The sequence below is a fragment of the Nicotiana tabacum genome, chromosome 17, assembly GCF_000715075.1.
Source record: "Nicotiana tabacum cultivar K326 chromosome 17, ASM71507v2, whole genome shotgun sequence".
Classification (NCBI taxonomy): Eukaryota; Viridiplantae; Streptophyta; class Magnoliopsida; order Solanales; family Solanaceae; genus Nicotiana; species Nicotiana tabacum.
Window position 1 is genome coordinate 5,086,766 of NC_134096.1, and position 20,118 is coordinate 5,106,883.

General features: G+C 31.4%; 1 protein-coding gene across 4 annotated transcripts; it reads right to left on the reverse strand.

The window, feature by feature from the left end:
- Positions 1–332: 332 nt before the first annotated feature.
- Positions 333–14,539, reverse strand: LOC107759320 (uncharacterized). 4 transcript variants are annotated; one of them, XM_016577204.2, is made up of 11 exons: positions 14,320–14,491; positions 13,955–14,032; positions 10,808–10,967; positions 4,384–4,564; positions 3,796–3,852; positions 3,631–3,701; positions 2,623–2,701; positions 2,241–2,300; positions 1,837–1,937; positions 1,679–1,739; positions 333–1,114 (listed from the first exon to the last, which is right to left on the reverse strand). In XM_016577204.2, the coding sequence occupies exons 2-11, from the start codon at positions 14,025–14,027 to the stop codon at positions 719–721; spliced, it is 1,239 nt and encodes a 412-aa protein (XP_016432690.2). In that variant the 5' UTR covers positions 14,028–14,032; positions 14,320–14,491; the 3' UTR covers positions 333–718. The 4 variants fall into 4 exon arrangements, with proteins under 4 accessions (XP_016432690.2, XP_016432692.2, XP_016432689.2 ...); XM_016577206.2 differs by having other exon boundaries at positions 10,808–10,972; positions 14,320–14,338; XM_016577203.2 differs by lacking the exon at positions 13,955–14,032 and having other exon boundaries at positions 10,808–10,972; positions 14,320–14,539.
- Positions 14,540–20,118: the final 5,579 nt, after the last annotated feature.

The window sequence follows — 20,118 nt, forward strand, 5'->3', positions numbered from 1 at the left end:
ATAGGAGGGAGTAATTATTAGTCACGGACTCAGCAATTTAAAGAGGCATTCGAGTTTGAAATTTTTTTTTGGAATTAATGCGACGTCGTTTGAACTTTAGACTGGATAACTTGTAATTGGGATGCTAATTGAGAAAATTTCACTTTTATGGGAATTCGGTCAAATGCTACTGTAACTAACTCAATCTCTTCACCCTTTTATTTAAACTATTATCTAACAAGTTTTAACGTACGCGTGAAGCTTGTTTCACGAAGTAATAGTTTTGTAAATCAAATAAACATTATATTAAAAATCATATTTGAGTAATAAAATACAAGTTTAAGCACCTGAAATTGATGAATAAGGCAGAAGAAGGGTTTTAAATTATAGTAATGTCAAAAGCAGCACATTTAGCTACAGTAAAGTACCAGAACTAATACAAGGTATATAATAGAAACAAGTTACAAGGAGGGTGAACACTTTGTAAATAATAGTAGCCACCATTGCGACAATGAAGACAACATCATATCACAAATTGTGAATAAAGTAGAAAAACTACATCACATCAAGGCAAAATTCGATTTCTTTTTTTCGGCATTGGAACTTTCTATGAGCTTTAGCTGGAAGGCCACTTTGCTCATCCTTGGTAGCAAATTCAACTCCCCGGTAATTTGGAGACCTAGAAATACTCTGATAACCTCCCACAAGCACAGATATCGGATAACTTTGCCTACCAAGATCATTTTTTCTCATTTACTTTCTTGTCGTTCCTCCCTCTTTTTCTAAACTCTCGATTTTCCGAAGGGTACTGCTTCTTGATTAATAGATTACACATAGCAGTTTTCACTGATTCTGCAGCTGTCGCTAATGCATCTTTCTCAATCGACGAACTGCCCTGCAACTTTTGAAGGAGTTGTTCACCACCTCGTATATCTTTATCTTCTAAGACACGCGTCTCGTGCTCAGCAGAGTCCTGGTTGCTCTCACAGAAACCATCGACAACCTTCACACGAGCCAAAGGTGCTGAATCGGAAGCACGTAGAGTCGAAGCACCCATGACCATCCATAATTGATTCGACGAGTAGGCAGCTGCTATGCTTGTGGGAATAAAAGTCTCCCCAGGAATTGGAACCACCTGAAAATTACATTCAAGGGCAAAGGTTAAACATACAAACGGTTCAGTCACGAATTCAATCTCAGTTTTCTTCAGCATTAAATATAAAGTAGGGAAAAGGATCAAATCTTCCCTGTGCTATGCGAAATCGAGCAACTTTGCCTCTGTCGAACTTTTGGTCTAATATTACCCCCATCGTTAGGAAAAACCATTTTAGCCCTTGACCCCTAATGGAGCTCCAACATGAGGATGATTTTAAACCATAATCAAAAGTTGGGGGGTAAATTTGGACTTCTTTTCTCGAAGAATTTGGACACTCCGCCAATTTCACGTTGGAGTCTCACATAATGGCACGGGCAAATACAAGACAATTTGCTATCCGCAAGGGTATGAATGGACCAAAAGTGCAACTGAGGGAATCATTGAACAATTTCGGATAGTATAGGGGCAAATTTGGACCTTTTTCCTTTTAATATAACATTGACATGCAGCAGCATATAACATTTTCACTTGCTGGTCGTTGTAACTTTGAACGGGACACAATCTAATCAGATTTCCATAATCTGAGAGAGTGAAGGAACTTACCCTTGCAAAATGGAGAGATCTAGCTGAAAGGTTGCAACTCAAAAGCATCACTCCTGCCAAGCTACAATGCGAAGAAAAGAAGTATCACAATTCAAGAACAAATTGACCGAGTCCTATACGGATGAAAAAGTGTCATGCTGAAATAACAAGAGGCTTGCCTCTGAATGGCCACTGCAATTAATGATCCACCACGAGTGGCACAGAGATCGGTGACAGCCAGCAAGCTGTCATCTACTCCTTTTAACTGGGAGAGTCCTGTCTTCACAAACATAGAGGAAATTAAGCACCAAGCTGAACATGAAAACTTACAGTTTCACATTTCACCACCAAAACGGTAGAGGAAGAAAGGAAATGGAGAAAAAAGGCAGGTCACTTGACATCCTACTTCACGGTCATCGCTGCTTTGAGGGATTGAAAATCACTCAAATCATGTCTCTAAAAACCATGGTTCACCATTTCTACTTTCTATGAAATAGATTCGACCAGCCAATTGTGTAATGTGATGGAGAGAGGAAACTAAAATAAATCAGTCAAATATCTCAGGCCAAAAAAATGAAGCTACCTCCGGCCCAATATGACAGGTATCAAGAAGAGAACCACAAGTGAAGTCCCATAGGCGTACCTGAAAAAGAAAAAAGAGCATAGGTTGCATGATACTCCTTATACATTATGGTTCAAGGTAGATAAAAAATAATATGAAGTTACATGCTCATATAATTCTTTTAAGGTATTTGTTTAGTAACTAATTTCATTTTGTAGTTTACGTCACTAATTCTGTTTTGCCTCCTAGCTGCTAAGTCACGGGCTTGTACTGAACAGAGAAAATCAATAGCCAAATGCTGAGGGTGACATTTGTTATCTTTTCAAAATGGGATCTTAAAGGCACAAAAGCGTGATTTAATAGTAGAGTAAGAAAAAATTATTTATTTAAGGAATTTACTCACAGTTGAATCACCACCTCCAGAAAGTAAATACCGCTGCTGGGAATCCTTGCTGCAAATGAAGGCAAAGCAGGAAACGAACCTGACAATTGAGACATAACAAATGAGCCCATGCCCATCATAACCAACTACCGTTGTCAAAATCATAGAATTTCCTCCCACATAAATACAGGCCGAAGTCGGAAACAGATAACAAAGCTTTTCATCTCTCTTTCTTCTTCCTTCTCTTTTTTTTTGGGGGGGGGGGGGGGTTGGGGAGGGGAGGATGAATAGAATTTTAAACAACTGTTGCTGTTTAAAATGCATTTTCGAAACAAAAAATATAGTCAGCATGGACACAAAAAGAGATACATATAACACTAACAAGCATTACATACTCGCCTTGGCCTTGAACTAGCTTACATAACTCGCAAAAAAAAATCTTATTTACAACAGATACCAAAAACACCTATATCTTTGCCAAGTTTAGCTGAGGTAGTTTTGAAAACAATAATACATGAGATCACAAATCTTAATCCATCAATTTCTTCTTAAGATCAGAGACCTATACACTGATCTTTGAAGAAAATCTGGAATACTTGGTAAAACTTGAACCAGCTTAATCAATTTCAACGATGTGCTTTATTAAATGCAATCATTGATAGTGCATGCAACACTTTACCAACAGCAGCTACCAAACATGTAAAAGGAGAAGAAATTCGGCAAGTACACATAAAAATGCTCCATCAACTCACTGTTAGGCATGGTACAGATATTCTAGAAGTACTATGATGGAGGCCAAGAAAATTGACCAACTAAATCATCCTGGTCAAAATGCTCTCTCATTTCTTTTGGGATCAAGAATCCTGGTCAAATGTCAAGATTGGTTTTTATCAATAATGGCGAGAAAACTGTCAGTAGATTTTAAGAATTTTAGCAATGTAACCAACATTTTTCAGGAAAGACCGTCTACATCAGCTTGATTATCATACTGAGGGTGTTAGGACCACCAGAGTTTCAAGAAATTCTTACTCGGTATGGCCAAGACAAAAGCTCTGAATCTCATGAGCTCCATCCGATGGCTTTTCCGGGAACACAGAGACCTGTCATTATGACCCATAAGAAATTTTTGATGTTAGCAGGAGAACATCAAGATATCTTACTGTGATTCATGATTAGTAGGAAGCATGACATTACTCGGATTTTGAAGTCCCGATCTGCACTAATAATGTATCGTCCGTCAGGTGAAAACTCCTACACGATGAAAATTCACTTTGAGAAAAACAAACTAGCTTTTGAAACTAGAGGCCTTGACTATGGGATCAAATATAGTTTGATACAGTAAAGTGCCATATAATATGTGGTTTACTAGTTATAAGCTGAACATAATCTGATATAACGTAATCATAGACAATAAGAGTATCATGGTCTAGTCATCAGAGTGGATAATGATTATACTTGACCACCAGAATGGAGAAAGCTTACAAAAATGCAAAAGATATGCATCGAGACAGGTTAAAGTCTTTACCCAAAATATTTGGGTAAAAAGTAAAGACATAAATACAATTGCAAGAACAGTGTGTATGAAAACACAATATATGGAAAACTGCTTACAACGTCATAAGACCACTCATGAGTATCAAAACAATAGCTGAGAAAATCACTAACCCTCATATATATATAGGGTAAAAAAATTACCAATCAAAAAGAAAAGATATAGAGTAAAAAGTAGATGCATAGAAAACTAAAGCAATTTATGTGAAAAGGAAAAGAAAAGAAAAATACCAGGCTAGTAATGATGCTGCAGTAGTGGGCAAGAATTGGGACTGCCTTATTATTGGGCAAGCTTTGATTTTCATGAAAAGCTTCTATTTCAACTGCATATATTACACCAAATTTATCCGCGAAAGATACAAAACGACCATCATTACTAACGGCAACAGCACTAACTCTCTTCTCGGATGACCTATTAAAACCATAACAGTTAGATAAATTTCACCTGCTAATGACGAAAATCCAAAACAAACAAAAAAAGAGAAGGGGGAAAGAAAAAGAACAACTTTCTGCAGTGGATAGTTCCATTAAAAAAATCTGCAGTGAATCGTTCAACCAATAATTGTCAAGGGAAAAAAAATTATGTCCTCCCTTAGTTTCAATTCATGTGTCTTACTTTCCTTTTTAATTTGTTCCAAAAACGAATACCACTTTCTATATCTAATAACTCTTTCCCATCATCCAACATGGCATGTTTAAGACCACAAGATTTAAATGGCATTTTGGAACATTATACACATCTTTAGTTTAAGACCACAAGATTCAAAAGTCTCTCAACTTATCCCCCAAAAAAAAGATTCAAAAGTCTCTCTTAATTTCTTAAACTATGTATCCAGTCAAACTAAGACACATAAAACAAAGCGGAGAGAATATTAAACAGGCATCCGCTTATAGGAAGATTTAGTGATGTAGAAAATTCAGAAGAATTTATTTGTTTCACAGTAACATTTAACATGATACTAGTCACTATGCATGTGCGTTGCACATGTACTTCAGATGATTTTGGAGAGCATATCATTGGAAATTGTTTTATGAAAGTTGTATCAACAATGTAATACTGAATTCAAAATGATAAGACATTATTTGAACTTATAAATTTAAAAAAAAAAATTTAGTTAATTATTATTGCGATATAGTTTTTAATAAAAAATCTTCCTTTTGCTTTGTTCTCTTTCCTTCTTTTTTTTGGGGAACATAGCTTGGATAATTTTCCACGGATTTTTATAGCTTTAAGTGATGACAGAGGCAAATATCTAAGCTAGCACCGGAGAAAAGTATACCAAACAATACTTGGTGGAATCCTAAGCTTATATGCATAGTTCAAAAGCGCTCATAAAAAAAAGTTATAGTTATTTTACCCAATTCAAATAAGGAACGGATTTACATAAGTAAAATCTCACTCCATTTTAAATTCTTAAATATTAGGAGTTCCTACTCAGTTCAAATAAGGAAATATTTAGTAACCAAAATTTTAGTTAATCTCAAAATCCTAAATATTAGAAAAATAATATCCAAGTGAATTCTATTTTTATAGAGTAAAAAGGTCAATGAACATTTTGTGTTGGTATAATAAAAGCATGAAACGCAACGTGAAATATGATCGACCTTTTTACCCTTTTAAAAATAGATTTCACATTGGACAAAAGTGTCATTTTATTATTTTTATAATATTTAGGACTTTGAGGTTAATTAAAATTTCGATTATTAAATTTTTCCTTATTGGAACGGTATATGTATGAACTCCTAATATTTAGGAATTTAAAATCGACTAAGATTTTGCTTATATAAATATTTTCCTTATTTGAATTGTGTAAAGTAGCTATAACTCATGCCTTAGTCGTGCTTTTGGACTATGTATATAGGGTTAGGATCGCATCCAATACTATTTGGTTCACTTTTCTTCGGTGCTAGCTTAGATCTCTACGTTATGCCATCACTTAAGCAATAATAATGAGTGAAAAATCATTCATTCTAGATGTGTTTGGAAGGAAAAAAAAGAAGTAAAAAGGAAAAACAAAAAAAAATTGTAAATCTCAAAATATTAATCCCTATTTATTAGAATCAAAATCTAAAATGACTCATTTCAATCCATTAATCTGAAGTTCAGAATTTAGATTTCTTCAAAGTAAAATCCGTAGGACATACGGATAAATTATTGTCATTGATGAGTACATGAATTTGGTAATTTTATATTTTGGAGTGTATTTGTGAAATTTCTAATTTTATGTAGATATTTATATTGCAACGTTTATCGTGAAAATACAAAATTTTGATTTGCCCAAGGATAGCAACTATGGTAAAATTGTTGTCCTAGATAAACTTCAAATCCTAATGACGAAAATCTAAAACAAACAAAAAGAGAGAAACGGGGAAAGAAAAAGAACAAATTTCAGCAGTGGATAGTTTTATCAAATAATCTGCCGTAGATAGTCCAACCAATAATTATCAACAAAATAAAAAAATGCACATCCTCCGTTAGTTTCAATTCATGTGTCTTACTTTTCTTTTTGATCTGGTTAAAAAAGAATGCCACTTTCTATATTTAGTAACTCTTTTCCAACATCCCACATGGCATTTCAAGACCACTAGATTTAAAGTATACACATCTTTAATTTAAGGCCACAAGATTCAACGGTCTTTCTTACTTTCTTAAACTCTGCGTCCAATCAAACTAAGACACAAAATAAAACGGCGGGAGTATTAAATAGACATCCACTTCTAAAAAGATTTTCTGATGTGGAAAATTCAGAAGAACCATTATTATTTGTTCACAATAGCATGACACTAGTCATTATGCATGTGTGTTGCACATTATTCCAAGTATTGAAGAGCATATCATTGCAAAATATCTTATGAAAGTTGTTGTATCATTAATCTAATACTGAATTCAAAATGATTGGATATTATTTAAAGTTATAAATTTGAATGAAAAAAAAACAGTATTTAGTTGACTATTATTGTGATGTTAGTTTTTTTTTTAAATATCTTCCTCGTGTTACCTTTCTCAAAAAAAAAGAAGAAGAAATTCTTCCTTTTGCTTTGTTCTCTTCCCTTTTTTGGAACATGTATGATTTTTCACCCATTATTATAGTTTAAGTGATGATAGCGCATAGATTTAAGCTAGCACCAGCTTATTCTGTAGCAGATTTTTAACCTCCCTTCAGGATGTAATAGCAATTTTCGTAGAAAAGTGTACCAAACAATACTTGGTGGAATCTTATCTCATATCCATAGTTTGAAAGAGCTTATAGGGAAGGAGATATAGTTACTTTACACAATTCAAATAAGGAATGGATTTATATAAGAAAAATCTTAATCAACTTTAAATTCCTAAAATATTAGTTGTTCTTACATAGTTCAAATAAGGAAAGATTTAATAATCAAAACTTTAGTTAATTTCAAAGTCCTAAATATTAGGAAAATAATTAAATAACAATTTTTGGGCAATGTAAAATCTATTTTTGAAGAGTAAAAAGGTCTATCAACATTTTCGTGTAGATATAATAAAAGCACGAAACTCAACATGAAATATTAGTCGACCTTTTTACCCTTTAAAAATAAATTTATATTGGGCAGAATTGTCATTAATTATTTTCTAATATTTAAGACTTTGAGATTAACTAAAGTTTTGGCTATTAAATCTTTCCTTATTTGAACTATATATGTATGAACTCCTAATATTTAGGAGTTTAAAATCGAGTAAAATTTTACTTATATAAATCCTTTCCTTATTTGAACTGTGTAAATAACTATAACTTCTTCCTTACGAGTGCTTTTGAACTATGTATATGGGGTTGGGATTGCATCCAACATTATTTGGTCCAGTTTTCTTCGGTGCTAGCTTAGGTCTCTGCCTTATGTCATCACTTAGGCTATAATAATGGGTGGAAAGTCGTTCATGCAAAACGTGTTCCAAAAAAAGGAAGTATAAAAGCAAAAGAAATAAATTGTAAATCTCGAAAAATTAAGAATCACTATTTACTAGAAACAAAATCTAAAATGACTATTTCAATCATTAATCTAATATTCAGATTTATTCAGAATAAAGTATACAGGATTTAAGGATGTATTATTGGCACTGATGAGCAATGTTTTAAAGGTGGGGGGCGTGAGGCGAGGCGTTTTACCTCTGACGAGGCGAGGCATAAGCCCTGAGACATGGGGCGTAAGTCCCACGGATCTTTAAATTTTACAAATTTCAAGAATTTTAAGATAGTATAAAATAAAAAATAACTATAGAAATTACATTGAAATCACAAAATTATAACAAATAATCTATTTAAAATATTTATAAATTATAATTCAACTATGAATAATACGAAAAGTATGGCATATATCATAATATGCAAATTAGTTGCAACGTCGTTACAACTCAAACATCAAAAGTAATGTATTCGATGCGAAATCTTATATGTATCTCTTAAGGAGTAATGAATCGTGAAAGAATTTCGATGTTACAATTTGATATTTTTTTTTAAATACTCCTTTTATTTAATATGCTATTTGAAAAAGATTTTATATAAAAACATAATTCACAATTTAAATATAATTCTCTAGCATCGTTTATTTTTAAGTTTCAACAAGTTAATAAAGTGATACATAATTCACCATACTATACCATGATAACTAATTATTTGTAAATAGTTACTAGCTAATGTTGGGCTATTAAATTAATAAGTATTGTATCTCGTAAACGTGAAAAATAATATTAAGGAAAATAATTATAAAAAAATTATGGACTATTATATAATAAAGACATAACAAAAGTTAATAAATAAATACTTTTAAATGAAAGATTTATTTAAAATTTACTATCATAGCAGTCTTGGTGGATAACATGCAATAATTTTTATTTTAATTATGACATAAAATACTCTCAACTTAATGATTAATGATTAAGAAAAAAGTAATTGTGAATAGTCAACAATTTATTAAGAAAATTTGAGGATTTACAAGGTTATTTACACACAATTGCATAAAGTTCTATTAGGCGAGTCTAGTTTACTGGGCATTGGGCGTGTCCGGGGCGTAAGCCCCGATGGCCGAGGCGTAAGTCTCACGGAACTAAGCCCCACACATAAGCCCAGGGGCGTTTTACGAGTGCTCCGCCCCGGGGCGAGCCCCGAGCGAGTCCCAATTCTGCCTTTTAAAACAGAGTTGATGAGTACATGAATTGGGTAATTACAAATTTTGGAGTGCAATTGTGAAATTTCTAATTATGTGGATATTTACATTCTAAGTTGTTCGGACTAAGTGCGGGTGTCCGATACGGGTACGGATCTAGACCTTTATAATCCAAATTTTAAGATGTGGGGGTATGGATCTAGGTACAAATACGGGTGGGAGGATTCGGCTAAAAATAATTCAAATATTTAAAATTAGAGTTATAAAAATATGTCTAAATTATGAAACATAATGTGAAAAACTTACAAGCTTTCCGAGAAAGAGAAAATATTGATCAAGTGAAAAGGAGATAAAAGAAAAAAGACTAACATCAAAATTTCTATATACAAGATATTCCATTTTCTTTAATACCCTAACTTTTGTTTTGATTTTAGAAATCATTGTATCTGTCCCAAATTTCTTTGTCAGTTTTGGGCAAAGTACCCAAAGTTGGTTGACCAGATCCAATGCTGGTCCCACACCCACGTTGCGTCGACACGGGTGCGGCATCGAAAGTGAAGAGTTCGAGCAACTTAGTTTATATTTGCAAGGTTTATCGTGAAAATACTAAATTTTGATTTGCCTAACATTTTCATGCTGATAGGTCAGTTGAGAGCATTGGGATTGAGCGACTCGAGGATAGTAACTATGTAAATTTGTTGTCCTAGATTGTTATACGTTGTTGTTTTAACATTATTGTTTTTATGTCTTAGCATCATATATATATTGTGTTTGTACGAATGTTTTAAGATAGAATTTAGTTTACCATAGGTATTGTGATTGTATTATTTTATTGATGTTAAAAGAATTGTGATAAATGTATTTCACAAGTAATATTTAACTAAATATTGTTTTTAAAATTTACAAGTTCAAATAAAATCTGATCATTTTGAATTCAATATTAGTTATCGGTATTAACAATTATCATAAGATATTTTTTAAATGACATACTCTTCAAAATCACGTGAAATACATGCACATGGCAAATGCATAACGACTAGTAATATTATAGATAAGAACACTTAATCATCAAAACAAAAGGTTGAAATGCTAATTAGATCAATTAACATGCTTTGTCGCCAGCTAACCATGGAATTAATTCTCTTTTTATTTCATTTCCTCTTCGAAGAGGAGCATTGGCATAACTAGTAAAGTTGTTGTCATGTGACCAGGAGGCCACGGGTTCAAGCCTAAAAATAACCTCTTGCAGAAATGCAGGGTAAGACTGCGTACAATAGATCCTTGTGGTCCGGTCCTTCCTCGGACCCCACGCATAGCGGGAGCTTAGTGCACTGGGCTGCCCTTTCTTTTATTTAATTTCCTTTTAATTAGGATAGCTATGAAGGATATATTTTCTGCCAAGTTTTTAAACTAATGTAAGCAAATTGATAACCTTTTTCTCCGGACTGCACCTAATGTTAACTTAAAAGCTTAAAGTTGCACTTTGTTAAGTACATTTTAGCAAAAAAGAACTTGAACATCAGAAACTTACACCGAACTTATACAGCGCCAAGAATCAGTCAACCAAATCTTAACAAGTTTGTCATCTCCAGCAGATACAAAGAGCTTGCCTTCAGCACCATACCGAATTGCTCTTATTGAATCCTTATGCATATGCACCCCTGAATCATCCACCAATGAAACCGAACAACCTTCTCTGCAACAAATTACAGAGTTTAATATATAACCAAGTTGTAAAGCGCAAATCTTTGTTTTTTTTAAGTAGCATAAATCTACAACAAAAAACGGATAACAGAATCTCAATTCAGTGCCATTAGGACAAAAAAAAGTTTTTGTTACACTTCCCTCTGATTTTCTTAAAGAAATAAAATATCTACCAGTATTACAAGGACATGGGTCTGAAATAAGTCAAACCTATATAAAGGATTACCTCCATTAAGGAATAGATGATAGTACAATTCTGCTTTACATGTTATTATAAAGAACCTTTATTGTAGAAAAATCTAATATTTATCGAAAAACTATACTAAAATCTTTAGAAAAGACTTTTTTGGAAAAATGAATGCAAAACCCCTTAATTTTTGTATGACCGATAAAAAAGTTGTTTCAGCTTCGAAACTCTGTCCACCCTTCTTCACTTAAAAATCTGACTTAGTGCTACAGCAAAGTCTCCAAACAAAGTCTAAGAGAAAAAAGAGCACAGATATGAGTGGCAAAATATCTATGATTGAATTCAAAAATGCATAGGCCTCAGGCAATTTGCCCAAGACAAAACAACTGAAATAAAGGCTCGAATTTAGACAAATACCGATCAAACAAAAGGTGTTAAGCATACTAGACTTTTCGTAACTCGTGACGTGAGCATACATGATACAACACATTCGTGCTGCATAAAAAAGCTCCTTTTTTTCCTTAAATCTCTATGAAAAAGAGACAAAAACTTGCTTCAGTTTAGAAGCATTTCAATATATTTAAGGGAACAATGAGACAAGGACGAAGATATATTTTTGATAATTGCTCAATAACAACAACAACAAACCCAGTGTAATCCCCACAAGTAGGGTCTGGGTATGGTTGTGTGTATACAGATATTACCCCTACCTTGGGAAGGTAGATAAGTTGTTTCCGGTAGACCCTCGGCAATTGCTCTCGCTCTCTCTCAATCTATATATACTTACTAGTCTCTCGGCACGTGCGTTGCACATGTGTATTCGGTCTTTAGAAGAGTAAAACTTTAAATAATATAAATATTCTATTAAAATTTGTGTTTGGTCCATAGAATAAAAGTGAAGACAAAAGTGTAAGTACAAAAATGATAATTATCTATTCTACTTAGCCACCTCAATAAAGGAAAAAATTCTACCTTAGAAGTCAATCATTGCAGTCAATATATCAAAACTTAAATTTTGTTCCAGTTTTATTTTAGTACCAATTTCACAAATTTTCATGTTTACTTTTTAGTTTTAGCAATAACGCATAACCATATAATGATTTAAAAGTTTTTTTTATTTTGTTTAGAAATCTACTTATTTTTTATTCTTAAATACACAAATAGAGTCAGCTAATTGAGTGAAGTTGTTTTTTCTTCTTCAAGCGAGCAAAAAGTAAAACTTTCTATTTATTTAATATATAGAAAATAATATAATAGCTTGCTAATCAAATTACTTTTTAAGTATATATCTTATTATTTTTTTGTGGTTTTCTTAGTTAAGGATTATTGCATACTCCATTCCTAGATTTCGGTCCAACTATAGACATGTTCTTGAACTTTATGCTCCCTCCATCCAAGTTTATGTGAAAGTGTTCAGATTTCGAGAATCAAACGAATTATTCTTTGTTTAGATATTTTTAATTATTAATTATTATTATTATTATATTTGTTACGTAGTTTTCATACATGTAAATTTTATTTCGAAAGACCAAAAAAATTTATGTCCAAATACATATGGTCAAATTTAAAAAGTTTGAATCTCGAAAAACAAAAAGTATCACATAAGTCGGGACAAAGGGAATAATTACTAAAACTCTGCTACGATAAAAATAATCTGATAGTATACTACATACTATCAAGGTGCTTGATTTTGTTGTCACTTTTGAAAATCATGAGAGTTGGACATATTTTTTTTTAAAGTTTGTAACTTTTTTATTACCTTTTTCTAGTTTAATATTTTCATTCCTAAACATATTTTATACCAAATGATAATTTTGACCTCTCCTTCTTATACGTGAACAAATGAATGGAAAAAACTATACGAAGATCAAACTCATCTCTCTTTTTTAATCTCCAAAATAGAAAAAGGAAATAAACTAAACCAGAAACTTATTATGGTAGTAATATGTGAATCCTAAACAAAACCAACATCTGACAGGAAAGAAACACCAGAATCATACTTCAGCGGGTACTAAGTAATGAAAATTTGTTTCTTTGTCACACATGAAAATTAGTCAATAACGAAAAACAATACAATTTTATTGACATGCAACAAAAAATAAGATTTTGAATCCTTGTGTCTTTGTCAGCCACAAACAACGTTAAAATTATCCAACAAATCATTAAACCACAACATAAATAGCACGTATAAGAAGTAAAACAAAAAGCCATGTCAAGGAGGAATTAAAAAAATAAGTTTCATTTTTTTCATTACCAAGAGTCTTAACACATATGGTTCGTGTTTGTTGTTGCTAGAATGTTTGGTGTTTTCAAAATAAATGTGGTATGTCGTTTTTGTTGGTAGTTTGGTGTTATCAAATAAATATTTTTATGAACATATGGTAGAAAGGTATCAAAAGAATGAAAAGTCACAATTTGTTTATTAAGCTTTGGGAAGTAACAATTTATTTCTTTAGATTTGGGAATGTTACTTATAGCTTTGTAATTTGAATGGTTGTGACTATTAATGGTTGTTTGTAATTTGGTTTATGTATATATATATAGACACATGAGGGGAGCCTTGATGTAACCGGTAAAGTTGTTGTCATGTGACCAGGAGGTCACGGGTTCGAGTCATGGAAACAGCCTCATGCAGATTTGCAAGGTAAGGCTGCATACGATAGACTCTTGTGGTCCGTTCCTTCCCCGGATCCCGCGCATAGTAGGAGCTTAGTGCACCGGGCTGCCCTTTTACTTATATATATAGACACACACATACATTAAGTCTGAACAACAATAACAACATACCAGTGTGATCCCACAGGAGTATAGGGAGGACGGGGTGTATGCAAACCTTAGCCCTACCTCGTGTGAGGTACATTATGTCTGAAACAAATCATCATAAAAAACAGAAAGTGTAACGATTCTCAGCACACACTGACTAATAATTATAGATGAAGCTTTCTATATTTGGATTAAATTAAAATTTTAATAATTTATTTTAAAACCACAAGTTCCAACAGGTCTCCTTATATTAAATTTTGTACCCAGTGAAATTATGCGCATAAATACGAACAAGTACTTCGTTTGAACACATTGTCATAAGAATTAGTGAGAAATAATTATTTTCTTCGCACGCACTTGAATTAAAACTATAGTTAAATGACGCTTACTGAAGATTAAAGACACGGAGATTTGAACCGACGGCGACAGCAACGGATTGATGAGTTGGGTGAACTGCAATTAAAGCTGGAGCAACCTCGGATTCACGGTTCTGTTCACAATCATCCATGTTGGTTTCCTCCATTGTTGTTGAGAACAGTAAAAACCTTCGTTTTTCTCCCTAGGGTTTAAGTCTGTAGGTTTTACAATTCGAGAGAGACGATTCTGTCAGTTAAGTCCGTTATTTTGGACGGCCCATTTTTGGCAGTGATGTAGTCCAGAACTTGCGGCCCATGTTGACTTCTTTTTAAAAAATAATTTAAAAAGAAAAAAAATATTTTACTATCTATATCTATATTATTATAAAAATATAAATACAATATTGGTAGACCAAAATAGCCCTAAAATATTAATTGATTACTTATAATATTAATGTACAAAAATGTAAAAGTACTTCATTAATTGTAGAGTCCAAGTCAAGTTGGTATACAAAATACAAGTAGAATAAATTTCTGCATTCAATTTTACAAAGTTTAACATTAAGAAACACTAATCAAAAGCTGACACGTATATTTTCTTATTAATTTAGTCAATTTTCTTGCGATTTTGAATTAATATATTGTTGTACGTTTCAATTATAAGTGATCTCCTCTTGATTTACATGACGAAGACAAAGATATGCTCAATGTTAATTCCAAATTTTTGAAGAGGAAAAGAGCCAATGCTGACCAAGAACATATGCACAAATTATCTAAGTACGAAACTTTTCAAAAGCTTTTCCTTCCCTAGAACCCGTCCGGTCTCTTGAACTCTTTAAAAAGGTCTAAGATTCAGAGATAAAGGCAAATACCTCCCATATTAATTCATCTAATCTGTTAAGATTCACTTGATTTTGGATTTTTAGTTCAAAATACTTTTGTTAACAACAACAATAACAAAAAATCATGTATAATCTCTCAAGTGGGGTCTTGAGATAGCAGTTTGTATGCAGTCTTACCCCTATCTTGTGCAAGTAAAGAAGTTGTTTTGGATAGATCCTCGACTCAGATCAACATAGTCGCAGCATTAAAACTACAGAGATAACAAAATACTTTTGACACTAAAATAAAATAGCACTTAACCACCCCCAAAGGTTATGTTTATAATAGTAAGTATCTGGCCATCCTTAATCCGAAGTTTAATATTCAAACTTTGGAAAATTCTTTCTCGTCGGGAGCACTTTAGCCTTTAAAGTGGAACTTTCTTGATCAAATCAGATTTAGTTAGGCCGAATAATGAATACAAAATGACAAGTGGAAAAAAAAAATATCACTTAACATATATATGTAAACTAATTTTTATACTCTTTAAAAGCTAAATTTTATACTTTTTCAACAAGATAACTTTCTGTTGATGGATCGTAATAATTAAAACTTTAGCCACTATGAATTTGAACCAAAAATTACTCGCTAATAATATAATGAAATAGTTTACAAGTTAAAAAAAGTAGTTCAAATATAACACAAATAATGAAAAACCATGTTGACTATTTTAGGACAAAAACATAAGATTGTGTATATGTAGTACATCGGTGACAATCGATATTTGGACACACTAAACTATTTCATGTACGAACATGTATATTTGTGGATGAGAAATACGATTAAAGTTTTATTAATTAGAATAAGTGTTGAATCTAGAGACTGGATTAATGTCTAATGACTTTCTATTTTTGTGTTCATTATTAATGTATCTTAATTTAAAAATATATGACTTCTAAGTATCTGAATCACTACGACTTAACTAAAGTGAATCATCCAATCAGAAAAATAATATTAAGTATTGCTGCATTTTTAAGTGGTGATTTTACAACTTTTAGCATAATTGTGTCATTTTAGAATGTTTCTTTTGAAACATATTTGGTAATATTTAACATAAATTATTCGTGCATCGCACGTACATAAAGACTAGTATTATCAAATATAATTATGGTGTTAAAAGATAATGGGGAAAGCCTAAAAACTATATAATTGAGGATAAATGCATACAAAATATATGATACTATTAAAGAAAAATATCTTTATAAGTGATACATATTACTAATTGAGAATATTTTAAACTTAGCACTTTTACGGTAGGTCTTATGCTTTCTAAGAGAGGTTTAACCAAGCGGTGAAAACTAGTTTTAGTATATGTACGTTGCACGTGTGTATAATGTCTATCAATTAAAAATATATACATTGACGTTAAAATAAAATGTAATATTTGTTTAATGATGAAAATAATTTTTCTCACACTAACATAATAATTATATTCAATATCTTCTTAACATGCATAGATGATGAAATAAGTTAAATTAGTTGTATATTATTTGTAATTATACATATCTTATAATATGATATACAAATATGTTAAATTGTGTCTCACCTTACTTTTCTTTATGAATATGTTTTATCTTCTATGATTTCATCCTTATTACTTAAAGTTTGCATTTTAACTAATTTAATTATTAATATTGTAACTGATTTTTTTTTATATTCTGATTTCTTTTAATTCAAATATTTCATTATCTTTTTTAATTATTAAAGCAATAATTTTTTTTTTGAGGATTCAAATTATTAGTATTAGCTCATACCATATATTAAATAATTAATTCTAACTATATTTTTATCCCAGAAATTCTCTTGTCAAATGATAAAAATTTGAACTTTTGCACTTTATGTTTATCATAGTGTTAGTAAATGACTTTTATCAATCAATTTTTTTTTCTCTTTCTCTTGCTATTATTAAATATTTTTGTTTTTATTTTTTCTAATTATGTGTTAACATCTATATTAATATTTATATCTAAGTAAATTAGTGATCGAAGAATAAAACTAATAGTCAGTGGACCAATCTCACATAGACAACTCATAGCATTTATAGGTTAATTACTATTTGCGATAAAGGACAAAGTAAATTCTTCCTCTTTCTTTAATCTTTATTTTATTTACATCATAATTGTTCACCTAAAATTAGCACAAATGTACAATCACTTTTGTACTATAAAATATTCAATTGTAGAAAAATCATACGCAAAAAAATTTGGTGTTACTTAATTATACCTTAAATATAAAATTTATATAACGTAAAACTTCAATGATTTTAAAGTCCTAATTATAAGAACTTCTTGCTTAATTCAAATAAAAAAAAATTAATAAGTAATAAATCTAATTTAATTTAAAACTCCTAAATGGCTAAATATTAGTTAGAAGAATAATCAAATGACTGTTTTGTCTAGTGTAAAATTCTATTTTAGAAGGATAAAAAGGCGAACGGTGGACGGACTCTGCCAACTTTGAAATTTCAAGACTTACTGATGATACGAATAATTTTTAAAATTATAGGAAAACAAAATGAAAATTTAGAAGTTTCAAGTTTCAAATATATTAGTTTAGCTAAACTTTAAGTTATTATATTCTAGTTACAAGTTTAGTGGTTTAATTAATTTATAGATAAAAATTAAAATCAAAGAGTACAATTAAAAATATTTATTGAAAAAAATAAAAACTATAATAGAAGTTTGGCCTAAAAAGGATGAATATAAACCGTTTCCGGAGGAAACATGTGAGATCCTATTGTGATATTTATATGTACGAATTTTAATTTACTTAACTAATGGAAACTCTAAGCAAACCTCATAATTTGGCACTTGGCAAAAATATTATTTCTCTATTAATTAGAGATTTTGTAAAAAATAGCAGTATAATGTCTAGAAGTAATGGATATAAAAATAATTTAGTGAAGAATTATACATGAAGTAATATCACCGCAACAAAAGAATAGACAAGTATTGAATCAATCTAAAAAATATTTTTAAAGCAAGAGAAATTAATTGTAATATACATATAAAGTCTGCCTTTATAGATTTGAAACCTAAATAAAAAAAATACATATTACAATAAAAAAAACTGCAATATAGGTAGGAAATCAAAAAAAGTTATTTTGCAAGTCCCTATCTTGATCTTAGGTGTGTGAATTCGACCGGAACATTGCCAAGCAACCGAAAGACATACCGTTTGCAACAACAAGCAAGTAAAAGGTATAGAGTAATTGAAAAAGAATTTCATAAGCTGGATAACAAAAATATGCAAAGAACAGGTTAAGTACCCTATCAGTTGAACAAAAGTAAGTCTCCGTCCCCAAATAGTGAATACTACATGGTCATATGTCACGATCCCAAATTTCCTCCGTAGAATATCGTAATGGCACCTAATCTCTAAAACTAGGTAAGCCTATCAATGTGGAATAAAATTTAAATCTGAAATAAATAAACTACAATTTAAGTCATTTCAACTCCCAAAACCCGGTAGAAATAAGTCACAAGCTTTTAAAAATTTATTCTCAATGTCTCTATATATCAAGGTCTAAAGAAAAATAAGAAAGCAACATAAAAATGATAGAAGGGGACTCCGGAGTCTGCAGACGCTGGCAGATATACCTCGAAGTCTCCGTGCGTAGGTAACTCACTGACGTTTAGGCTGGTATGATGTACCTGGATCTGCACAAAAAGATGTGCAGAAGCGTAGTATGAGTATACCACAGCGGTACCCAGTAAGTGACAAGCCTAACCTCGGTAAAGTAGTGACGAGGTCAAGTTAGGCCCTACTGGAGAATAAATGATGACATGAAAAAATATTTAAACAATTTAATAAGATAAAATGACAATGAAAATGAATCAAGTAGTATGCCACACCAAATAATTGCAAATAATATCTCGTGGAATCAAAACAGAATTTCTTTCAACTTTATGAAAATCACAATAATTAATCGAAGGCAACTATGGCCATAACTCAATATCAACAAGGGCACTACCGAGGTACCGCCTCGTAGTCCCAAATCATAAATAAATTCACAATATCTCATTTTCTTATCTCACCGCGGAAGCCTTCACAATTTATTTTAAAGAAAACATATTTTCCGAAATAGCATCCCGCGTTTTAGCCATCCTTATCACACCGCATGACTTCTAGTAGTTTCCCCTACTAGCCACGCGTATCAAGTCACCCTTATCTCACCGCATGCGTATCAATATCACAATATATCACAATTTGCACCTCAAGTGCTCAAATAATTTAACTTGCCAAAATAAGTCAACAACAATATTTTTTCACAATAAAGAGCTCACGGCTCATGCCAAAATAAATCATCAATAATATTTTTTCACAATAAAGAGCTCACGGCTCCATCACAATGAGTACGAAAATCTTACAAAAATATTCAGGAATAAATAATTCAGGAAAATAATATTTCAAAATCTTTAATACGTTGCTTCAATATCAAATTTAAAAATGTCAAATACTTCATATTAATAATATTTAATTTAAAGAAAATCAACCTTCAAATAATGCACAGAATAAAAGAAACCAAGTTTCAACTAAACAGGTAAAACAATTAGCAGGAAAAGGTCAAACGAATTTAAGGTATATATTTCAGATCAATGATGAAGAATATAACAAGATAAAATAATTTAATAAATGCGCAACAGTGATCTACACAATTTAAAAATATAATCTTTCACATTAACCCATGTACACACTCGTCACCTCGTATACACGACTTTCAACACATTTCAATAATTACATCAATATCAATCCTAGGGAAAAATTTCCCCCACACAAGGTTAGACAAGTCACTTACCTCGACTTACTCTAATTTAACCAAGTAGTATGCTTTTTCCTCGATTTTTCGATTCCGGTCGACTCGTATCCAGTCATAATTAATTCGATAAAGTCAACAAAAATTATAGAATTAATTCTATAAGAAAATACTATATTTTTCAATAAAAATCC